The 20,832-nt window shown below is 39.9% G+C and overlaps 1 protein-coding gene across 4 annotated transcripts; it reads right to left on the bottom strand.

The window, feature by feature from the left end:
- Positions 1-2,654: 2,654 nt before the first annotated feature.
- On the bottom strand, positions 2,655-20,805 carry LOC139130553 (uncharacterized). Of its 4 annotated transcripts, none has more exons than XM_070696312.1 (7): positions 17,584-17,734; positions 14,996-15,166; positions 12,867-13,037; positions 11,272-11,469; positions 10,692-10,727; positions 10,318-10,396; positions 2,655-5,334 (listed from the first exon to the last, which is right to left on the bottom strand). In XM_070696312.1, the coding sequence occupies exons 1-7, from the start codon at positions 17,654-17,656 to the stop codon at positions 4,764-4,766; spliced, it is 1,299 nt and encodes a 432-aa protein (XP_070552413.1). In that variant the 5' UTR covers positions 17,657-17,734; the 3' UTR covers positions 2,655-4,763. The 4 variants fall into 4 exon arrangements, with proteins under 4 accessions (XP_070552413.1, XP_070552426.1, XP_070552420.1 ...); XM_070696325.1 differs by lacking the exon at positions 17,584-17,734 and adding an exon at positions 20,593-20,805 and having other exon boundaries at positions 2,656-5,334; XM_070696319.1 differs by lacking the exons at positions 2,655-5,334; positions 17,584-17,734 and adding exons at positions 7,693-8,778; positions 20,593-20,709.
- Between the last annotated feature and the right edge of the window lie 27 nt (positions 20,806-20,832).

Below are 20,832 nucleotides of genomic sequence, written 5' to 3'. Positions count from 1 at the left end.
TTCTTATCCTACCACAGTTTGCATTCATTGATTTATGCAAGCAAATCCACTGCAAAGAAGTGAGTTTCGACAAGACGTCCTATACTATACATTTTGTAATAGATCTACAACCATAAAATCTTCAAACTTTCCAGCTCTCTAGAAACGAACCCACCTACCATTCATTCTATAAATACAGTACGACCTTGGGGAAGGTATGTCAGACACTAAGGATTATTTACCCGGTCAATGATAATCATTCCAAATGTTTCATCGTATTTGCTATCTAACACTCGGTTTAAGTCGCCAGCTGAGCTTTTTAAGTTTCCTCCGACTCATTAAACCTGTTATCGGATATAACACATTGTTGAAGTCAATTTATCCGTCATCTTCAAATCAGGAGATCAAACTTTAAGTTAGTAAAAGTGTTTTAACTTCCGCTTTTTACGATGACGTCATGGCTTTTTATAGTACATGTGACAACAAGGCCAATAATATTTGAGAAGTAATAAACGTGGATAAAGATCGTAAATTTTGCAAATTACAGGCCCTGGGATAAACATGCTCGAACAGGATGCACAGACAAGAACCTAAAGCTGCATTACGGATAAGCTCACATCAGTGAAGGGCAATGAACGCAATCTAAATATGACTTTTTGTTAACCCAGTTTGCGTTGTCTTACCATATGATCACTCAAGTTACAAGATCGACGTGGCGTCTTGAGGTAGTATGCACCTACCAGAAAGTGAAAGACTTAAACTTTTGCTTAGTGAAACTGTCAGCTATTCTCTTACTAAATAAAAAATAAAAATCGGGGGTCACCGTGCAAATTTTGTTACTAGAGATACAAATAACCCACGATTTACCGATATTTGAAATTCAAAATGGCTTCCATCCCTGTGCTAACTCTCTGGGGATAAAATAAAATTTTCGATTTTCGAAAAACTAAGCCGGTGTAAAGTTTTCTAACACAGATAGATTTAAAATGAACCCCCTAAGTGGCATATCGGAAAAAAATTGTAAAAGTTTGGGAGTCCTAATATCTGTCCCCGAGGCGCGTTCTACCTTAAAATTACACCAGTCTGCTTGAAAATTCTGTTGTCAGGTATCATAAGGACATCGTCTTAAGGTAGTATGCGCCTCGAAAGTGAAGACTTTACCAAAACTTTGAAACTCTGACCGTTCTCTTTTAAAATCACCAATAAAAATCGGGGGTCACGCTTGAAAAGTTTGGCACTCTAGAAACAAATTACGCAAAAATCGCCTATATTTGAAATTCAATTCAAAATGACCACAAATTGAATTCAGGGGAAAATAAAAGTCCCGATTTTCGAAAAATTAAGACCGTGATTTTTTCCCTACACCAAGAACTTTAAATAAGCCCCAGTGGATGGAAGGTCAGATATTGATTCTAAAAGTTTGGAAGTCCCAAAGGCGGTTCTGCCCTTGCATAGTGAATGTGACGGATACTTCGGTGACTGCAAGTTACCGTGACAGATCAATAGGACGCCTATGGATTCAAAAGAAATTGTGTATGAAACATCACAATCTGCATGCGTGTAACATTGCTTGATGGTAGCTAGTCTACGATGCCACGGTAGATGGCTATATTGTATATGCTCGTTCGCGGATAGACATGGCTTATAGCTAATTTCATCGGGGTTTCATGAGGCGCCCTTCAAGTTGCAGGGAATTCTCCGGAATCGCAGAGCGGAAAACAGCTCCGCTTTTCCCAAGACTGGGCGCTATTATATCATAAAAGCTCTTTTACTGACTAGATAGTGAACAAAATCGCCGCTTTTCAAGGTGAAGTGCACCTTCAAAGTGAAACGCTTTAATTTTTCCTCAAACTGCACTCAAAACAGCTTTACAATGTAAAAATCGGGAGTCGTGTGCAAAGTTTAGTACTCGAGAAACAAATTACTTAACATTTATATTTGAAATCCAACATGGCCACAATTCCTGTGTTAACTCCGTAGTGAAGGACCAAATTTTATAGTTTCGAAAAACTCAGACAGTGAATTTTTCCCTACAACGAGAGATTTAACATGGGCCCCACAGGAGTTAAATGAAAAAGGTATTGTAAAACTTGAGAGTACTTGGACAAATATACATTTCCGAGGCGCATTCTATCTAAAGAAAATGGAAACACGTGCTCAGCGTCTCATATTCATGCTGACGGCAACCTAAGGAATCAAAGGCTGAAGGAAACCAAACGATAAGGCAGATATTGAAAGATGTATTTATTTACAGCTGGTGACAACGCCCAGCAAGGGCACTATTGGAAAACGTCACGAGAGGTGAGAGAATGATAAATGCTGACCTTTCTCACGTTCCTCAGGCTGTTATGCCGGGAGTGTGAGAATGCCTGTGTGGGTTCTGTTTCACTGTATTGTCGCGCGAAATATATTTTCGCTTGACGAGTGCTGATTGGTCATTTACTGTCCACCGCGCTCAAAACATAGCTATTACCTGGCGAATGGCAGGCAGCCGGGCAGACGACACACTTCAAAGTCAACAGGTTATCTGTATTATCTCGTCGGTAACAAATATATGAAAATAGGCAAGGCACGCCTTGATATGGTTGTTGGGTTTTATGTATTATTACGAAATGCTGAGCATGCAGTGGTGAAAAGAAAAGTTATGTTCGTGTAAACAAGTTTCGCACAACATTTGATTCATTTAGACTATATTTTCCAAAGACAAGTGATACAAGTCAAAGAAATTCGTTGCTGACAGCGATGTCCTTGATAATAAACGCAAAAACTGCCATTTTTGAAAATATTGACGGTACATGAGAAAAACTGAAATAATCCAACACTCAAATGCGCTGAGGGGAAATGTCTCACACTTGTTGGAAATTTCTGTCACACATTCGCCTGTGTGGGATTCGATCAATGGTGGGAGTATTTAATAATATAAACTCTTGCCTCCCTCGATTGGGAAGTAGGACTCCATGACAGGTAAAATCAAGATCTGTATAGAACTGATTTACTGATTTTACTTGTATTGAAAACGAAACAAAATGTAAATAAAAATGTAAATAAATAAGTCAATACACAACTGCCTTTTCAAGTGAAACAGGGCTGTTGAAACATTCAAAATATAAATTAATAGAGTAATTTAAAATCTACTATGTGATATCCATGTGCTTCGTAGAGAATTGGACGTGTTAAAGTGTTAAAATTAGCCGTAAAAAGAAGATTCACTGGCGTTTGTTAATTAGATGTGGGTGTTCATTTAAATGGTTAAATTATAAGTCCTTCAATCGATTGAATTTCTTGGTAGTCATGTATAACAGTTTTCACACTGATTCGTCCAACGTCACAACGATTTTGTCTGATTTAAAAACAACCTGTGCTAGCCTTGTACTTTCAACTTGAAGTTAAAATGCACACCGAAGGCGTGTCTATGTGCGAGCTGAGCTCTTACAGCAAAAAGTCACCTGACTATCTACGCTGGAACCGCAGATATATCCAGTCAGTTATCAATTTGAAACTATAACGGTAATTTCAGGTCAGAGGTCAAACTAATGATGCATCAGTCGTTTAATTTAACTAACAGTTTTTGTTATAATAATGTCCTACACTTGGGCACGTAAGAGACAAGTCTAGACAAGTCAGTCTGAAAAGACATCTATATCGATGTTGTGAAAGTGTTTTCTGAAGTAAATGCGCCAGTATTTTACACAAATATGTCGATTTGCTGAAGAATCTTGGGCATAAGTATGATAATGTTCGTGAAAGTCAAACCAGGTCTCTGTAGTTTAAAAGATTCAAAGAGAGCTTGGAATTACGACGTGCTTGGGTGATTAGAAAAAGGTCACGCTTTCCAGCGAAAGAAACTAACGCCACTTGCACATATTGCGAACGTTCTCCTTTGATAGATTTTGCAACAATTTAACCCAAAACGACGTCCACTGTTCTCACTTACAGAACACCTTCAGTGTAGGAAACATCAATTTTTGTACCGACTCGTACACACTGTACCGAGAAAAAACCTATCGTAAGCGTTCTGTGCAGTTTCGTCGAAGGGAAATGTGATAAAGGCAAAATAACAATCAGCAGTCATTGTTCTGGCGAGTTTTTCAATGAGAGCGCAGCAACACTGATGATATTGACTGTGGCACAGTGAACGTCGTATTGGGTTAAATTGTTGCAAAATCTAGGTGGCGTTACTTTCTATCGTCAGATATCGTCTTATCAGGCAATCATGTTGTAATTCCAAGCTATTTGAAATTCACTATAAAAATATTCGCAGTCTCATCCAGAAATGTGCTTTGGGAAATCCTTGAGGTTAAGAATTGTCTAAATTGCATTCTTACTGTAAATGATCAAATTACAAAATAATATATTAGAGGTATCAATTTCAGTTGTGTTGATGTCCTTGATGGAAAACGGTTATCAGAAGATTTGCATCATATTAAGTGGCAATTCTACTGTAAAAAATTAAGGTAGTTCGCGTCGCGAAAATGAAAGACTTGACTTTTGCTCAAACTTTCCCTAAGCAAACATTCAAATATTCTCTTTCAAAATCAAGAACAAAAATTGGGGTTCAAAGTGAAACGAATTACCCAATATTTACCTCACATTTCAAATTCAAAATGGCCGCAAACCCTGTGTTATCTCGAAGGGGGATTTAAATTCAAGATTTTCCCCAAACTAAACCGGTGAAAACTTTGTTTACTCCATAAGCTTCAAAATGAACCCTCATAATTAGTAGGCCAAAAGAATACTGTAAAAGTTTCAGTTGAGAGTCCGAATGTCTGTCCCCGAGGCGCATTCTACCTTAAACCAGTGTATGTCTGTTCACTCTTTAGTTCTGGCCGCAATGGCTCGTATGTGGTTCCACTCGGAGTATCTCCATGAACCATGTTATTATCTCCAGTGTTTCTGCTGTTGACAAGACGACAGTATGACTTGTCACTCATCAGTGAAGGATCAAGAGACGTGTACGCCCTCTTCGTCGGCGATTCGTTGTCTGTTCTGATTTCGTCATCACCATCTTGGTAGTCATCGTTGTGACTGAGACCGGTGTACAAATGTTCTCCTCGTGTTCCTGGGACAAGATCCTGATAGGCAGATTTATTTGGACCATCATGCAAAGCGCGTCTTTCCCTCGGTCCCTTATTCTCATCGCTAGGACCGCTCAGTGAATCTTTGACGCGATCGTGCCGCTCGTTTCCACCGCGATGATGCATCTCTGCTTGATCTGGTGCCCTCGACAATTCAGGGATTTCTTCATATGCCATTGCATCGCCCCAAGTTTCATCCTCAAATGCATTCAACGTATCCCCTTCTCGGTTTGTCCCGTGAGAGATCTCTCGAAGATGGCGCCCTTTTACCTTCCGTTCCCTGCATTTAGACAAAGACAAGTAAAGGGTGTAACTGTCTGTAAGGCATGGCAAGGGACGACATTTGATGGAAACAAAGTGCAGACGGAACTGACTTGGACGTTTTAGGTTGCCCTGCCTAGAGTGAAACATGAAAGTGATAATGCCATCGTCAAATTCGATAAGAAACTAAAATACGTGTACTCTCGATTAGCTGTGGGTCCATAGCTTGGTTGTTTTCAGACGGGATTTCTGCCTTTAACGGGCTGGTTTTGACTTTGACTTTTACGACTTTTAACCCAGTCTGAAAACACCACAGCTATGGACCCAGGGCTAACTCCCGATGGACACGTCTTCTTTTTGTGTATCGGTGTTTACTAGTTTGCAGCCCTTTGCATTGATAGGGCCACTTTTAAACCACAAAGAAGTGTTCATCTTCATAGCCCTGAGACTTGCCATTTTGTTATAAATCATTACGTTTATGGGTCGACAGTTATATCAATGAAAACACTAAATAAAAAGATAAACAAAACAATCGTGAAAATGTAACAAATTTACCTATCACGACAATGAGATGTTCACTTTAAGCCCATATTAAGTGAATGTGGAAATAATGCGATCTCTCGACGAACGGCCCATATTATATGGGCATCATGCCAGTTTTACTGTCAACATTCAACATATTTTAAAACGTTTCTTTGTAAACTTGTCTTCCGTAGAGGGACCACATTGGACTTCATGTCCCCTGATACGGAAAATTACTGTGCGACGAAACTCCAGGTCAGATGCATTGTAATTTGTAATAGAGCATTGGTAAGTTTGCTGATGAAAATTGTACAGTCGTGATAAAAAATGAATTCCACGAAGACTTCTCTAGCATTCATTCAATGAAATGTTAAATCACCACGTTCTAAATTCCACATATCAAACGTCGCTGCGTGATCATATGTAAAATCACGGTCTTTCATATCGCGCAACGTAACCACTCGGCTGACGGAGCTGCAGAAAATGCTGGTTCATTGATTTCTTTAAATCGTCATGCGAGTATATCTGTCTCCTGTTCTCCTTGAAGCGTGGTGGGAAAAAGATGAATGATGGTTGCCAGGACAACATAAGTGACAGGAACATAAGGGCGTCTTATTCAAATGATCGACATTATACAAACATTCATGAACAATTGTCATATAGCTTAAATGGAACCTTTATTTGTAATAACTGACAAGAACATGAACTATGGGTAATAAAAATGGGGCTGTTTTTAGGTATATCAAATCAGAATCCATAGACAAGGTGTACATCGCGAAGAAAAAGCCCAGAAATGGCATTCAAAAGGCTTTATCGAATGAGGCCGCGTTCGCAACCGCAAATTACATGGACTTCAGAAAGACGACGGACTGCGTTTACTGGCGTTTAAATTTGTCAAAGGAAGTCAATCTTTATGTGCGAACGTGTACCAACACTTCAGCGCCGATATCAAAACGCAACAGCATAATGCCGTTCAGTGTAAACGATGACAATCAACAGTAAAATACATAAATGTGAAAAAATACGCAATTATGAAAGAAAGTATCATTGAAAAGACTCTGACGGATTGAAGAATGAAATATTATTTCTACACACACTAAATCTACATTATATTCGAAGAAAAACTGTTAAAATCTCTTGACCTATACCTAAAACAAAAGGTTCTGAATAACTACAAGTGACGTTGCACCATGGTCCAGTATTACAATCACATTGATGTTGTAATCCCCTTTGTGGTACTAAAGGATGGACCCGAAAGGCAAACAAACATTCTTAAATTTGTCAAGCTAAATTGTCACAACACCGTCGAGATCTTATTGCAGGTAAACAAACTCATGATGAAGTCACCATTTCTCTCCACAAATTTCATATTAGACGTAAGTAGTTGCACTAGTAGATATTTTGCATGTGCAATGTCACACATTATATATCAGCTTCGGCAATACCAGTGAATTCTGTGACGTCATCCCCGTCATCACTGATAAGGTATCCGATTCACCAGCACTGTGGCAGCAGATGTTTTCTACATGTACAAATTTACTGGCATCGCCAATACTATAAAGTAATATCTGTAATGTACCCTTCCCAGTCCGTAACGGACTCGAGTGTACTTTGCATTCCATATCGTACTCGGCTTCAACTCGTAAATTATGGAGTGAAAAGCTCGCTTTCGTCCATTATGGGCAGAGATGGGGTACATTATTGATTGAGAATGACCCAATGAAAACCGCGCATAGAAATATCAAAAAAATTAACACTTGCGCGTACTTTTAGGTTGCAATTCTGTTGCGAGTGTAATAGTATTGACCCCCTGGAAGATATTCGGTCACACGAACGGGACCATTTCACCAGACCTTTAAATGTGTGCCCACTCATTACATCGCAGTCCCATGCAAAAAAGCAAAGACCGTGGATACTGTGCATATCTGCACTGAAATCTTCACATAAACTGCACAGAATTTTCTAATTGTTATGCACAGAGGCGAATGTTTTCAACTTTGACATTGTATGCCATTTTTTAAACGGCGGGAAATCAAAATGACCGTTAAAATTTGAATTTTACTTGTCAAATGTTTCACAAAGGAATGGTTTCCTAATGCGGTAAAAGCCTATATCCCTACTGACGGTAGAATTCAGAGAAAACCAGGAGATAATAGGACGATATTTTGAGGTCAACAAATTTCAAGAGATACAGCTAGTGGGGCTTTAAATGCACAACACTCTCCGAAAATTTTGGCCAACTTAAGGCCCGTCCAGCACGAAATAAGCGGGAGCATCATCGTGGGTGCCGTCCGAAGACTCCTGTTCAAAATCATCCACAGTGTTCCCGCCAATGTCAGCAGTTGTAGTGACACCAGTAGCAGGCTCATACGCTATGTTATCCACCGTACCATGGCTGCCAATGTCGTCATCAATATCCGTGTACACGTCACTGTGGTCATCATGCAAGTCGGCAGATTCATAGGCAACATTGTCGACAGATCCACTTTTCCCGGCCTCGAGTTTTCTTTCGGCGTCGGTAGTAACGGTGGTGCCATCGATATCGATGCCGTCGGTTTCGGTATTGTGGTGATTTTGTCTGAGACATTCATAATTGGCATCGATATCACTACTGTGTCTCGTTTTGTTGCAATCTGCCGACTGGTCACTGCTTTCGCTAACTTCGCGACAAATGTTGACGACGTTATCCGACTGCGCATGAGCACATTCATTTCTGTGTATCTCATCGTCCTGATTACCCCGTGTGGCATCTTGCTGACCTATTGCCTTGAAGTTGTCTATTTCAGTGTAATAGTCCTCCTCGACAGCAGCATTTGAAGTCCTATCGAAAGCGAGGCTCTGACCACTTTCTTCACATTTTCCTATTCCGGTGACAGGTACCGGGTCATATTGTCTTGTTCCCGTTGGTCCAGCACCTTTTCTGGAAACGCGTTCTCTTTTCCTGAATTGTGTGAACAGCACAGAAAGAGCAGAACACCATGAAATGATAAAGGGAAAGACCAGAGGAATGGTGATTAAATAAGGTGGAAGAGAACAGCGACGTTTACAACTGTTACAACAGAATTGACATAACTTGCCAGTCACGCACGACTAAGAGGTTAGAGAGACAGAGAGTCAGAGACCAACAGAAAGACAGAGAGGCCGAGGACAGACAGGCAGACAGGCAGACAGAGACAGAGCTGAGACGAAAAGAGACTGAAGGAGAGTGATAGACAAAGGTAGACTGATGAGACAGAAGGAGAGACGAAGGGGAGGCTCGAAAGAGAAGGTGCAAGAATAGATGACGTCGACACAATAAACAATAACACTGTGCATGCAGATTTTTATACAATGGGGCAGTAGCGTGACCACCCATCAAAAAAGGAAAGTGAATCCATCGTTGCCTCGATTTGACCGATACCGTGGCCTTTATCCTCCATGGCGGTGGATAAATGTAGATTAGCAGTGTGGTGCTATTTATTGCTAAAATTCCTTTTTTGTCATTGTAGTCGCTTTAATTGTTAAATTGCTGAAAAGATTCCCTAATTTTTCTTAATGTATAAAAGATACACGTCTTATATCAACTGTATAATTGAAGACTTGTGAAAACATTTGCCTATTTCTGATTTGTCTTCTGGCTGTGGCCGCATTTAAATGTGGGCATTTCTTCATGCTTTTGGCGTACAGAGAGCATTATTTCGCCTTTAAAAGTATCAAGAATACTATAAAGCATCTTCAATAGGATTTGACACAAAGTTGCAGCAGATACAAGATCTTCGCTGCGTGTTCTGGCAGTCCAATTAGGCAGCCCCAAGTTTATAGTCTTTCTGCCAATGGCAAGTCAATAATCTTATTCGAAGTTATAGACGATCACTTAGAATTAACTCCGCATTGCAACTTCACACACCATAAAGTTGAAAGACCACAGGCAACACTAGGTACAGTTAGCGGTCTCAGAGTTCCTTCAGGCTTCTACTGTCATGGCGATATATCAACTTGTCAGTTTTTGATTGGTCAAGGTTTTTTTTTTCTGCCACATGCATAATTGTTTGATGAAGTGGGTCATCATAGCTGATGCATTACGTGTGCACAGAAATCAGTTGCTATGCTTAGCGAAGCTGCGTATCAGCACCCAAGCATGTTAAGCATTGCAATGTGTTGTTTGACGAAGGTCAATACACACAAAGTATAACTTGGGGTACAGTTCCCGCCCTGTTTGTGTCAATGTTGGAACGCAATTAAGTGAATTTACTTTGAAGCAAAAATTTAAAGCCCGTACAAAGTGCACCACGGAGCAGGCCACAACAATACTGCATGAGGGATTTCTCAAAATGTTGTTTAAAGTTAAAAACATTCGCATGGTTTAGACGGAGACAACATTTTAGCGAAACTCAATAGGGAGCGGACGACGGTCCTCAGGACACGAACTATTTTCGTTTCTGTGCCTTTGGAACAACACGAGGCGTTTAGAAAAGTTCAGACAGACAAAAATGTAACCTACCTTCTGCATATGAAAAAGACCACAGCAAAAACGCCTACAGTAACTGCAACTATTCCGACAGCTATTCCTATTATAAGTCCTGAAAAAATATATCAATTTATAGATCAATCGATCAATCAATCGATTAATCAATCACTAATTTATGACGTAAGTTGTAAAATGTACTGTTGCTCTAATTATCTATTTTCTCTTGAAAATCCAACAACCAAGGAAGGCATATATCGATGCATTTTGATAAATTAGGAATGATGTCATGGCAAGCAGACATCATATATTGAAAGAAGAAGCAAAGTGAGACTAAATACGTGATAATGTAGTAACGTTCACTACACTGAGAAGCTGCCTATTATGATAATAAAACACATGTTTCTTACCGATTCCACTTGACGGCTCTGTCACTGACCCGTGTTCTGCAAAGATATGCAAGCACAGAACATTTGTGAAAACACAATAATCAAGTTTTAAGCTAAATTTGAATTTAGTTATCGTTGGCCCCAGTTTTGCTGCTATATGCATTAAGCAGCTCTTTAGAATTCGATAGGTTGATATCGCATAAGAGGTGATCACTGCTAGCCGACACGTGATCATCGCAAGCCTGGAAAGGATCAAAAGGAACGTATTGTTCAGAGAGCAAAGTGACTTCCGTTTGGCATTCTTTTGCATTATCTGACAATATTGGAATCTCGTTTAAACAACTTCTCCTTGAGACGGTTTCGGGAGAGTAGTGGAACAATATTAACCTTCACCCAAATAAATCACATTATTTTGAGTACATACAAAAATACCCATGTTAATGAACCAGTGGTTGTGTGGCTGATAACAGTTAATGAATAAGTAAAGATATTGCTTTCGTTCTGGTTGCATTTTAAGGGGACCTTTGACAAGAAGGGACCATAGGTCTACCTAACAAAGGTACTCATAGTTGAAATTAAGAATAATCAGGCTTACATGTACCTATGCATACTGGTTTCGCTGACCACGTGCCGTCGAGAGTACAACGTATGACGTCATCCCCATTAATGTTATAGCCGTCCAGGCACATGTATTTGACACTGCTGTTGTACGAATACACAGTCCCAGTTCTGTTGGCATTCTCCACTTGACCTGGGTCACCGCAGTTGATGAGTGGGGGAGTGACTGAAGGAGTGACCGCTGAGAGAGAGAGAGAGAGAGAGAGAGAGAGAGAGAGAGAGAGAGAGAGAGAGAGAGAGAGAGAGAGAGAGAGATATTAACTTTTTACCACTAATAAGTTCATTTAATCAATCCACTGCCCTTGTTATGGATAAATATTTGGAAAATAACTTTGAATCAACTAAACACGGAAGCTATACGTATCATCCATTTGGGGTATCTGTAACTTACACGTCCCGAATTAACACAATCGGTCAGATTTTTAATGATATCAACTCTTTAAAAAGCTTTGCTTCAAATCGTGATGCAGCAGGCTATTGATCATATCTACCACTAACACCTGAAAGTCTGTTTGTTGTTTTTGTTGCTAAGCCACCTGACCATTTGCCACAACGCTACCTGGAGACCACAAAAGTTAATCTTACAGTTAGTCAAGATAGCTAAATGTGATACTTGTATGCGTAGTTTTAGCGGCAGACTATTTATTTCAAGTGCGAAAAATATTTATCTCGGCGTGAACTTGATTGAATGGAAACAAGGCTATCGTTTGTGAGCCATCCATTGCTTTAATTAGTATCCCTTTGAGCGCTGTAAATTTTCCCGCCCAAAATTTTAGTGCAATATTTTCCCATATTTTTAATTTTTTTCGGTTTTTTTGACAAGTTTGGACCAAATGGACGTTTCTATTTATTGGCTATAGTGTTTGATCAAAAATTTGGGAAGAATCTGAAAAAAAATTGGAAGTAAATTTTATAAATTGAAAATAATTGACTTTGGCGCTCAATAGGTTTCATATTAAGTAACACAAGCATTTGTTAGGCATAAATACATGTCGCGACTAGGGCACGGTCACGTGAACTCAGTATCTTTCCTTTCCGTTCGTGGAGTCGTCTTTACATAGTACTGTACGTGGAAATGGAGGTTGTGTAACCTATACAGTCAATTGCACATGAACTATAAACACCAGTATAATACGATCGTAGTGTGAAACAACCGTTAACCAAAACAGGCGATCGGTTCCGTGTGAGATGACCTGATGGGTCAACGTAATACCATCTCAAACAAATAACAATTGTACTTTGATCGTGGCAGATGAAAAAAAATTCTGTCCTAAATGCAATTGTCTGGATCTAATGTGCAAAATACATACATAACCCGTCACGGTAGAGTTGAAATATTTGCAAACTTTTGGCCCATTGCATATATTTCAGCGGAGCACTCCTTATTTGCCACTGATTGCATTACATGTATATTTTACAATTTGATGAGCATTTGTCAAGATTTGTCTCGTACGTAGACATGTTAGAGTGATACTTCACAGCTTGAATGCATTCAGATTTCAAACAGCCGAAGAGTTCCAAGAATAAAAATATGAGCTAATAAATCACACAAAAGTTGCTATCAATGCAGATACTTACAAGAGCAATTAGCTGTGGCGGCCGCAGTGAACGTGTTCTGAGGCTGAAAAGTGTAAGAGCAATTGAACAGTGTTCGGAATTCCTCGTCGCATCGAACTATAGATATGCGTAGTCTTTGATCTCGGGCAAGAGCACCACGGTCGTATCCATGTGAAGCGGCCCCCTTGTAACCTTTTGAAAGAATAGAGTGGCCATAATTAGGTTATGACGAAAGTGATTAAAAAAGGCTCGCACTGACAGGTTCCGGAATCGACACAGATTGCTCAGGCACACAAATTGACCGTGACAAAATATAATACAAGTCATAGTGCTAATGGAATTGGTGCGTTGATTGTTGACTTTGCCGATCATGGAAATCTACTAGTATCATTTCTCCATTGTGTTTTATCTCAATTAGATTTACAAAAAAAAACCTCTATCAACCCACTAGCAACAATATGCAGAGAGAGACACCGAAATAGGACATCGTCCCCGCAGCGTTTCACACAAAGCTCACAATAGATTGTTCAACACTCTCTTTTTCAGACACGGCAGGGGTCCTCTATTGTCTATGACTCTACCGTAATATGGTGAGTGGCATGGAAGAAAGATTATCTAAGTGCTTAAGGACCCGGGGAGCATTTAAACGGAGAGGCGATTCGGGCTGGTTTATCATGGGCAAGGGTCATAATTTTTGATACTACGGTATGGGGAGGCATGAATCGGGGTGAGTGTTGACTACTTTTTTATGATGAAGAAGATTTGGTGATATTTGTAAACACTGCCGAGGATCCAACCATACATGACTTTTAAATTATAGGGGATAATATTCACCAAAATATACAGTCTCCGCAAAAATTCGAATTTTAGTATCTAATAAAACCTTTACATATTACGATTTCAAAACCACAGCATTTACATTGCTCTTTAAACTATAAATATCTCTCTCATAATACAGCAAGACTTTCAACAAGACTTTGAACTTTTTACTGTTTCTCCGTTCTAAATTACACAAATAATTTCAATTCCATTCTGTTCATAAAATGGCGCGTCTTGTTCTATTTTATGTATAGAGAATTCCTATTTAGGGCCCGGGATCTACAAACTTCGCTTTTAAGTTGTCTGAGGGCATATATATTTTAAATAAGCTTGGACCAAGGCCGTTCGCCTTTCACCTTCTGTATGCGTCGGAGCTGTTCTGTTAAGCTGCTACATTAAGTTGTTGTACTATGTGTTTAGGATCGACAATTCAACGTTGATGTCGCTGTTGTACAGGTACAAGTTTTAACTAGTACGTGTATGGCAGTGAAAAGTCGGATTTAAAATCTGATACAAGTATTGGCTTAGTCACTTCAGTTTTTGCTTTGACCACCATCATAGTGGTTAGTTGGTGAGTATAACGCCCGTGGAGAGGCGAGGGCGACAGATTTAAGAGGTCAAGAACGGATCAAAGGTTAAGGTCAAGCACATGTTTACGTTCTGTTTTAACCGATTATTGTCTGTTCAAAACAATGCAGCTGGCAAAGTTTAAGAACAGAATTATGACCGATAACGTTACATTACCACTCGGCAAAAGCGACTAAGAATTGATAACCAGACATTGGATGAAGACTTTGGTGAATCTCTTGGAGTTGATTTAGTTTACTACAATCGCCAGAGGTCACAGAAGGACAGTAAGTAAGCCTTAAGCTTCTAAATTCGGAATCTAAATAATGTGATGTATTTTACATTTCATGGCTTCTAATCAACAAAGCCACGCATGATCACAAAATCATCATCGTCCACAGTTCGCACCAACTTGTGTACAGCAATTTTGTGGTGGGCACTATTTTCTTTTGATTTAACGTTGAGGGCGATGTTCTGTCGGCCTCAACGGTCCAACATACAAAAGCTAATTAGTAAACCTATAAATCCAATTATAAAATCCTTCAAATAAACAGGACGAAAAAAAAATGATTTTGCAGGATCCTCAGAGAGAAAGTAATATGAATATGACATTTCTTGACAGACATCCGTGTACTTTTGATTTAAGCCCGATAAAATTTCGAGACCAAACTAGACAGAGATATACATATCCTAACGATAACATTTGTGCCTCAGGGTACTTAAAACATCAGTCCGAGTGTAAAATATGATAAGAAACAACGTACCTAATTCCCTGCACAGGATGTTAGCGGCCGTGGAAGTCCATGTTTCTCTAGGTCCAGATATTGTTGCCAAGTAATACAACACAGGTAACCAGCCTCCTCTGTCTTCTATGTACATTTCAACGCGCCCTTCATTCGGCGCTGTGCCATTAACCAGCCGTACCACTTCGGACGCTGAATTAAATTCACAAATAGGATATCATGAGTGGGCAGCTAGTGAGTTCTTATTCCGCTGCCTGTTAAATGTTGTGTAACTGTAGCCGGTTTTGCAACAACTTGTGGGTTGTCATCTAGTAAGCTTACGTCATCATGGACGGTTGGACCCCCTTCTGCACGAATTAGTCTTGGCTCTAAGAAACCGCGGTATCATCAAAATGAATAGCCTTGACCCTACACTTCGCTTTCGGCCTTCGTCAAACCCCCGAAGTCAAAAATACTTCGACTAGGGATTAGGCAAAAAAATAGACTAATGAAAACACTTGGAGTCTTGGTTGGGTACTCGGAATTTCTCCCCTGAAATAGCGTCTAGTTTACTGACTTTTAAGTTACCCACTGCACTGTAGGTAAGGATGATAATCAGTCTAGTTCCTAAATATTATGGATACTTCTCAACATAGGCGTTTTAATTTGACGGCGTGATCTTTGGCTATGGTGATATAACATTCCCAATATGTGCTGCATCCGCCTGGATCTATTCGTTGCGTGTTGCTATTTTAAGCGTGCGGCAAGGGCAACTCGCCGATATGAGCCGGCAGACTTGAATACACCAGAACGAGAAGGTATTTTGTGAAGTGAGACTGACCAAAATTCTAATAATTAAACAACATCGATTTCCTCAGCTCAATAATGTATCGAGTAATATGACCTCTTGACCTGGCATTACATATATGATTTGTTAATTCTGCGTCTTTTATTGCCCATGCGCAGACTACGTGGTTGTCTGAGGGTCATGTGAAGGACATTATGAATCTGGCTCTGAGTTATCTGGCTACCTGACTGGGCGCCTGCCAAAGAGCATTTTACCTGTCATGTTGATTATTGCCGATAGATTGACGTGAACTCCGATGTAAGCTAAGGCCACTGAGAACAGACTAAGACAGGAAAAACACATTTACTTTTTGTGTTCAAATCAACTGAGGGTCAAATAAGTTGTATGAATTCAAGCGGTTTAATAGACTGGATGAAGGCTGCCACATAGACAACTCGATGCTGATCGTACGTTTCATGAAAGATGAGAATACATGAGTCTTGTTTTTATGTTTCGTATACCTAATAAAATAGAACGGGAGCAGGACACGCCGCTATCATATTTTATAATGCCAGCTTGACTGTTTATCAGTTTTAATTGTCATGGTAACCATTTAATTTTAAATACAGAGAGCATCGACCTTTCCTTGATTCTAGCACAGACAATTCTCCTTGTCTGTGATTCTACCATTTTCGACAATGCTATTACAGTCTATGCTACAATAAACAGATTCATTAAAGCAACGTCTCTGTGTCGATCATCACTACATGATCCAGAGGTAGCCAATTGCAACCAGCCTACATCAAGAAATTGTAACCGTGCTTTCAAGAGCGCCGCTTGCGGCGAACACCTTTTCATACGAACAGCTTCACGCTGCCCCCGATTACTACGTGTAAGTTTGCATGTACAGGGGAATTGAATAAACGATGGCTGATTCTCAACTTGTCAACGGATGAGCTAGTGTACCAGACAGCGCGCAGCGGGTGAAAGGTCACGGTGAAATACCCATGTTGCGTGGGTCACGATTGACCGCAGACCATTGTTGACTGGTGAAAAGAGCTTGTTTGTCCGCAAATGTTAACGTCTTTCACACACTATTTAACCAGGAAGAGTTAAATATTATTAGAAGACGTTAGACGTAGTTTCCTGTCTACGCCTTTCTTCAAAATCGCATAACATCCACATTGGCGGCCTCTCAAAGTAAGAGACATGACACAGTGACGTAACCAAGCTATTGTATATGCTTATTGTATACAGCTACAGTTATATGTAAACACTTCCGGCGATATATACTGAGAAACCATAGACCCTACTTTTTCTCTACATATATTGAATTTATACTCCTATTAGAGTTGCAGAGTATATACACGTTTCGTGCTGTATATGCGTAGCAGTATTGAGACGCTTTTGCGGGTGTTCATTGTTCATTCCCAGTTTGAGTGGTCACCAATGCGTTCATCCACGGGTCGGTCACTCCACTTTTCATAGAGAGCGTGATACATAGTTAAAATTCTCGAGTAGAGATTTCAGTGGGTGCCCTTCGACGGGTCTCTTGCTGGTGGTGGTACTTAGATGTACACTTGTCCACAAAGCAATGACAGCGTGCGTGAAATATTCACATGTGAGAGACAAACGAAAGGCCCCTGAGCAAAGGCTTCGTTTTGCCATTGAAGGGCACCACTGCACGATAATGTGTGAGTGTCCGCATGCGCAAAGCTTGTTCTTGACTGTGCCTCTGCCGCCAGTCCGGACAGGTCTAAATTACAATATCTCTGTCGTAAACAGAGGTGGCCTGTATACTCCTTACATACGCATCGTCGACTCAAATATTACGTTCTCTTACCTGCTGTGGCGATCGTCAAATGAATCGTAAGAATTATGAAGACTGAACAGATTTTCCCTTCGTAGTTTCTCATGACTTCACCAGCGCGGTAGTCAGCTTTCACTGGCGAGCAACACCACTCCCATGACTCAGATTTCCTAGTTCAAAGGTCACTGTTTATTCATTATACAATGTCCTTGCGCCTACGCGCACAGACAGATCACGTTATTCTGTTTAATATTATACTCAGACTTATTCTTAGGGTTAAAATTAATTCGTTTCTGCGAATGCGTTGGCGGAACTCAAATATATTTGTTCACTCATCGTACGTCCTGCAAGAATATATTGTGCCACTGTCGTTGAAATACATATTATACGGTTTGGTGACGTAAATATGTCGCATGATATCCTTTTTTCTAACACTACAATAGTATATTGTAACTTCTATTGCCTTGCACATGTACGCAATCCCATGGTTTCATATTTAAATAATACTATCTCCATCCCAATGTCAGTGTAAATCTCAATCTGTGTCTCTCTGACTTTTTTCTTTGCGTTTGACAAACTTTCTGTCAGGTCTTTCAAGTCTAGTGTCTCCTTTCTACCTTTGTATATTAAACTGTCCATACCAGTCCTCAACTCCTCAGCCTCGGGGAATTAGAAAAAAAGTACACCTGCTTCTCTCTCTCCTCCCCCTCCCCATTTCTTGCAGTATAGATAGGTGATTATATTTTGATTCAAAACTCAAATTTACAACAGCAATGTATTCATATTTTTTCAATGACCAGAAATATTCGGAACCACGCTGTTCAATTTTTTATGCGAGCGGAAATGCTACTAGTTGTCTGCAAATAAAATCCTGGATACTTGGAAATCGATGACAATCTCACTTTCCGACGGAAATGGTCCTCCGCGGATGACGTTACAGTGTGTAGCGGATCATGATATGACGCAAATATGTGTAGCGTCAACCCAAAAGCCATGACTGACCTTTGCTCAAACAACTCCATACCCTAGAGGCTCTCTCTCTCTCTCTCTCTCTCTCTCTCTCTCTCTCTCTCTCTCTCTCTCTCTCTCTCTCTCTCTCTCTCTCTCTCTCTCTCTCTCTCTCTCTCTCTGAGTCCAAAGTAAGTCACGCGGCCCGACCTTTTATTTGCCAAGGTACTTGTAACCTCTACTTCTGTTTGAGGATTGATAACTGTGGATGAAGTCAACATTGTAAGTAGCTATCACGATAGCAAGTCGGTACAAATGTTTTTTCTGGTCTTTCAGGGACCCAGGTCCCATGATGATATGCACTTGCTATTATTTTTCTTTTAGATAAACATAAATGGTGGTTCAGAATATATCAAAGTTGGGATTCAGGTAAGTTGCCTTTACATGTTTTAATCCTCCAAGATGGTAAGCATTTCACTATGAACTGTCAAAAAAGGTGAACTTTCTGATAATTCCACACTAAAATTATTTTGGCTTTGATGATTTCCTAATTAATTCAATTATTTAAAATCATATTAATTATTTTTTTCTGGGTGAATTGATAGGGTTTATACAGTACAAGAATTACATACAATGTAAGTCAAATTTTGACCAAAAATGACAAAAAAATTCCTTAAAAATACACATTTGCATATTTCATAACAATTTGAACAAATCTAAGTTGGGTTATCCCTAGGGACCTGAATACCAAATAACAAAGCTGTCTGACCAGCGGTTATGAAGAAGAAGATTTTTACCAAAAACACCCTTTTTGGCATTAATTTGCCTATTTTCAACAATATCAAAAAATTAAAAAAATTGTTTCTCAAAATCATATTTTTCATCATCTACACAACAAATATCAAATCAGTAGGTACTGCGGTTCTCAAGATATTTGAGTGGACGGACGCCTCACAAACGGACATACATACATACATACATACATACATACATACATACATACATACATACATACATACATACATACATACATACATACATACATACATACATACATACATACATACATACATACATACATACATACATACATACATACATACATACATACAGACATACAGACATACAGACTGACGACGGACGCCGGACGGATACCCATCCCAATAGCTTCTATAGACTATAGTCTATAGTAGCTAAAAATGTGTCGGTTTTTTTTTTTTCGAACGCATGTTTCAAAATGTGTTTGCTGTACGACCGTTTGACCACGTAGGCACAGGGTGTTTTTCAGTCGTAAGCCATTTCACTGAAAGCGTAAGCTGTATACCCATGCCGACTTCGACGGATCAAAGAAAGTCAGGCACACGGTGATCGTACCATCGACTGAGTCTTCGGTACTGCCCGATAAAATAATATAGGAATATGCCTATGCATGGATGTAAAAAATGGACTCGTATAAAGTCGCTTGGAAAGAATAGTCATAATGTGGTCAAATATGCGTCGATTTTCTCAGTCTTTGCTTTGTTTGAGCTCTGTTCAGTCTGGGCATTCACCACAAGCAATTTCACAAATTTAAATTTGAAATTTCTCTATGAATTTGGCGACAATATTTCCGTGTACACAATAATATGAGTGTAGTGGGTGTGCCTGAGCTGCCCTGTTCGCGGCGTGAAAGGGATTAGCGTGTCGTCCTCTATCCTTCTATGTTTTTTACATCCATGCTTGAAGCGATTGCCAATAAGGGGAGTGGAATACGCATGTGATTTTTGCTTTATCACATACGAAGGGTCATACAGTAACTCTGAAATTTTCGTAACGAGATAAGAAAAGCCAAAACAGCACAAACAGAGAAGTGTCTTTTGAGAGTGAAGATTTATTCTTGACAGCGGGGCCCGGATTATTCGCGGCTTCTTGCGTCACAGCGAGGTGAAAACTAATTATCGTAGTTCGGATTTGCCATCAACTTCTCCAATAATATTAGTTTCAGTATACATGAATGACACAACTTTCAGTTCTACTTTTTTGTCGCATAATATCTGTACTTGCTACTATATGCATTCATGTCACCATAGATGTAAAATCCGTGATGTTATTTACCTCAATGACGTCACCCCGCGGCCAAGATACTCGCCGTCACTTCTGTGCCGTCGGGTCACCTCGGCAAAGTCTGTCAACTGTCTCGGGCACGATGGAAGGGAAAGTGGCGAAATATAGATACCGTATGTAAGCCCAGACCGCCAGGCCTTGATGAACTTGATTCAAGCTGAAGTGAGCGATCGAAATGTCCCTTCCGCATTGTTCAAGGCAAGTGATTGAGATTGACAATATGTATCGACC

This window comes from Ptychodera flava, chromosome 1 (genome assembly GCF_041260155.1).
Source record: "Ptychodera flava strain L36383 chromosome 1, AS_Pfla_20210202, whole genome shotgun sequence".
Classification (NCBI taxonomy): domain Eukaryota; kingdom Metazoa; phylum Hemichordata; class Enteropneusta; family Ptychoderidae; genus Ptychodera; species Ptychodera flava.
Note: the sequence above shows the minus strand (reverse complement) of the source record. Positions and strands in the feature narration are given on the sequence as shown.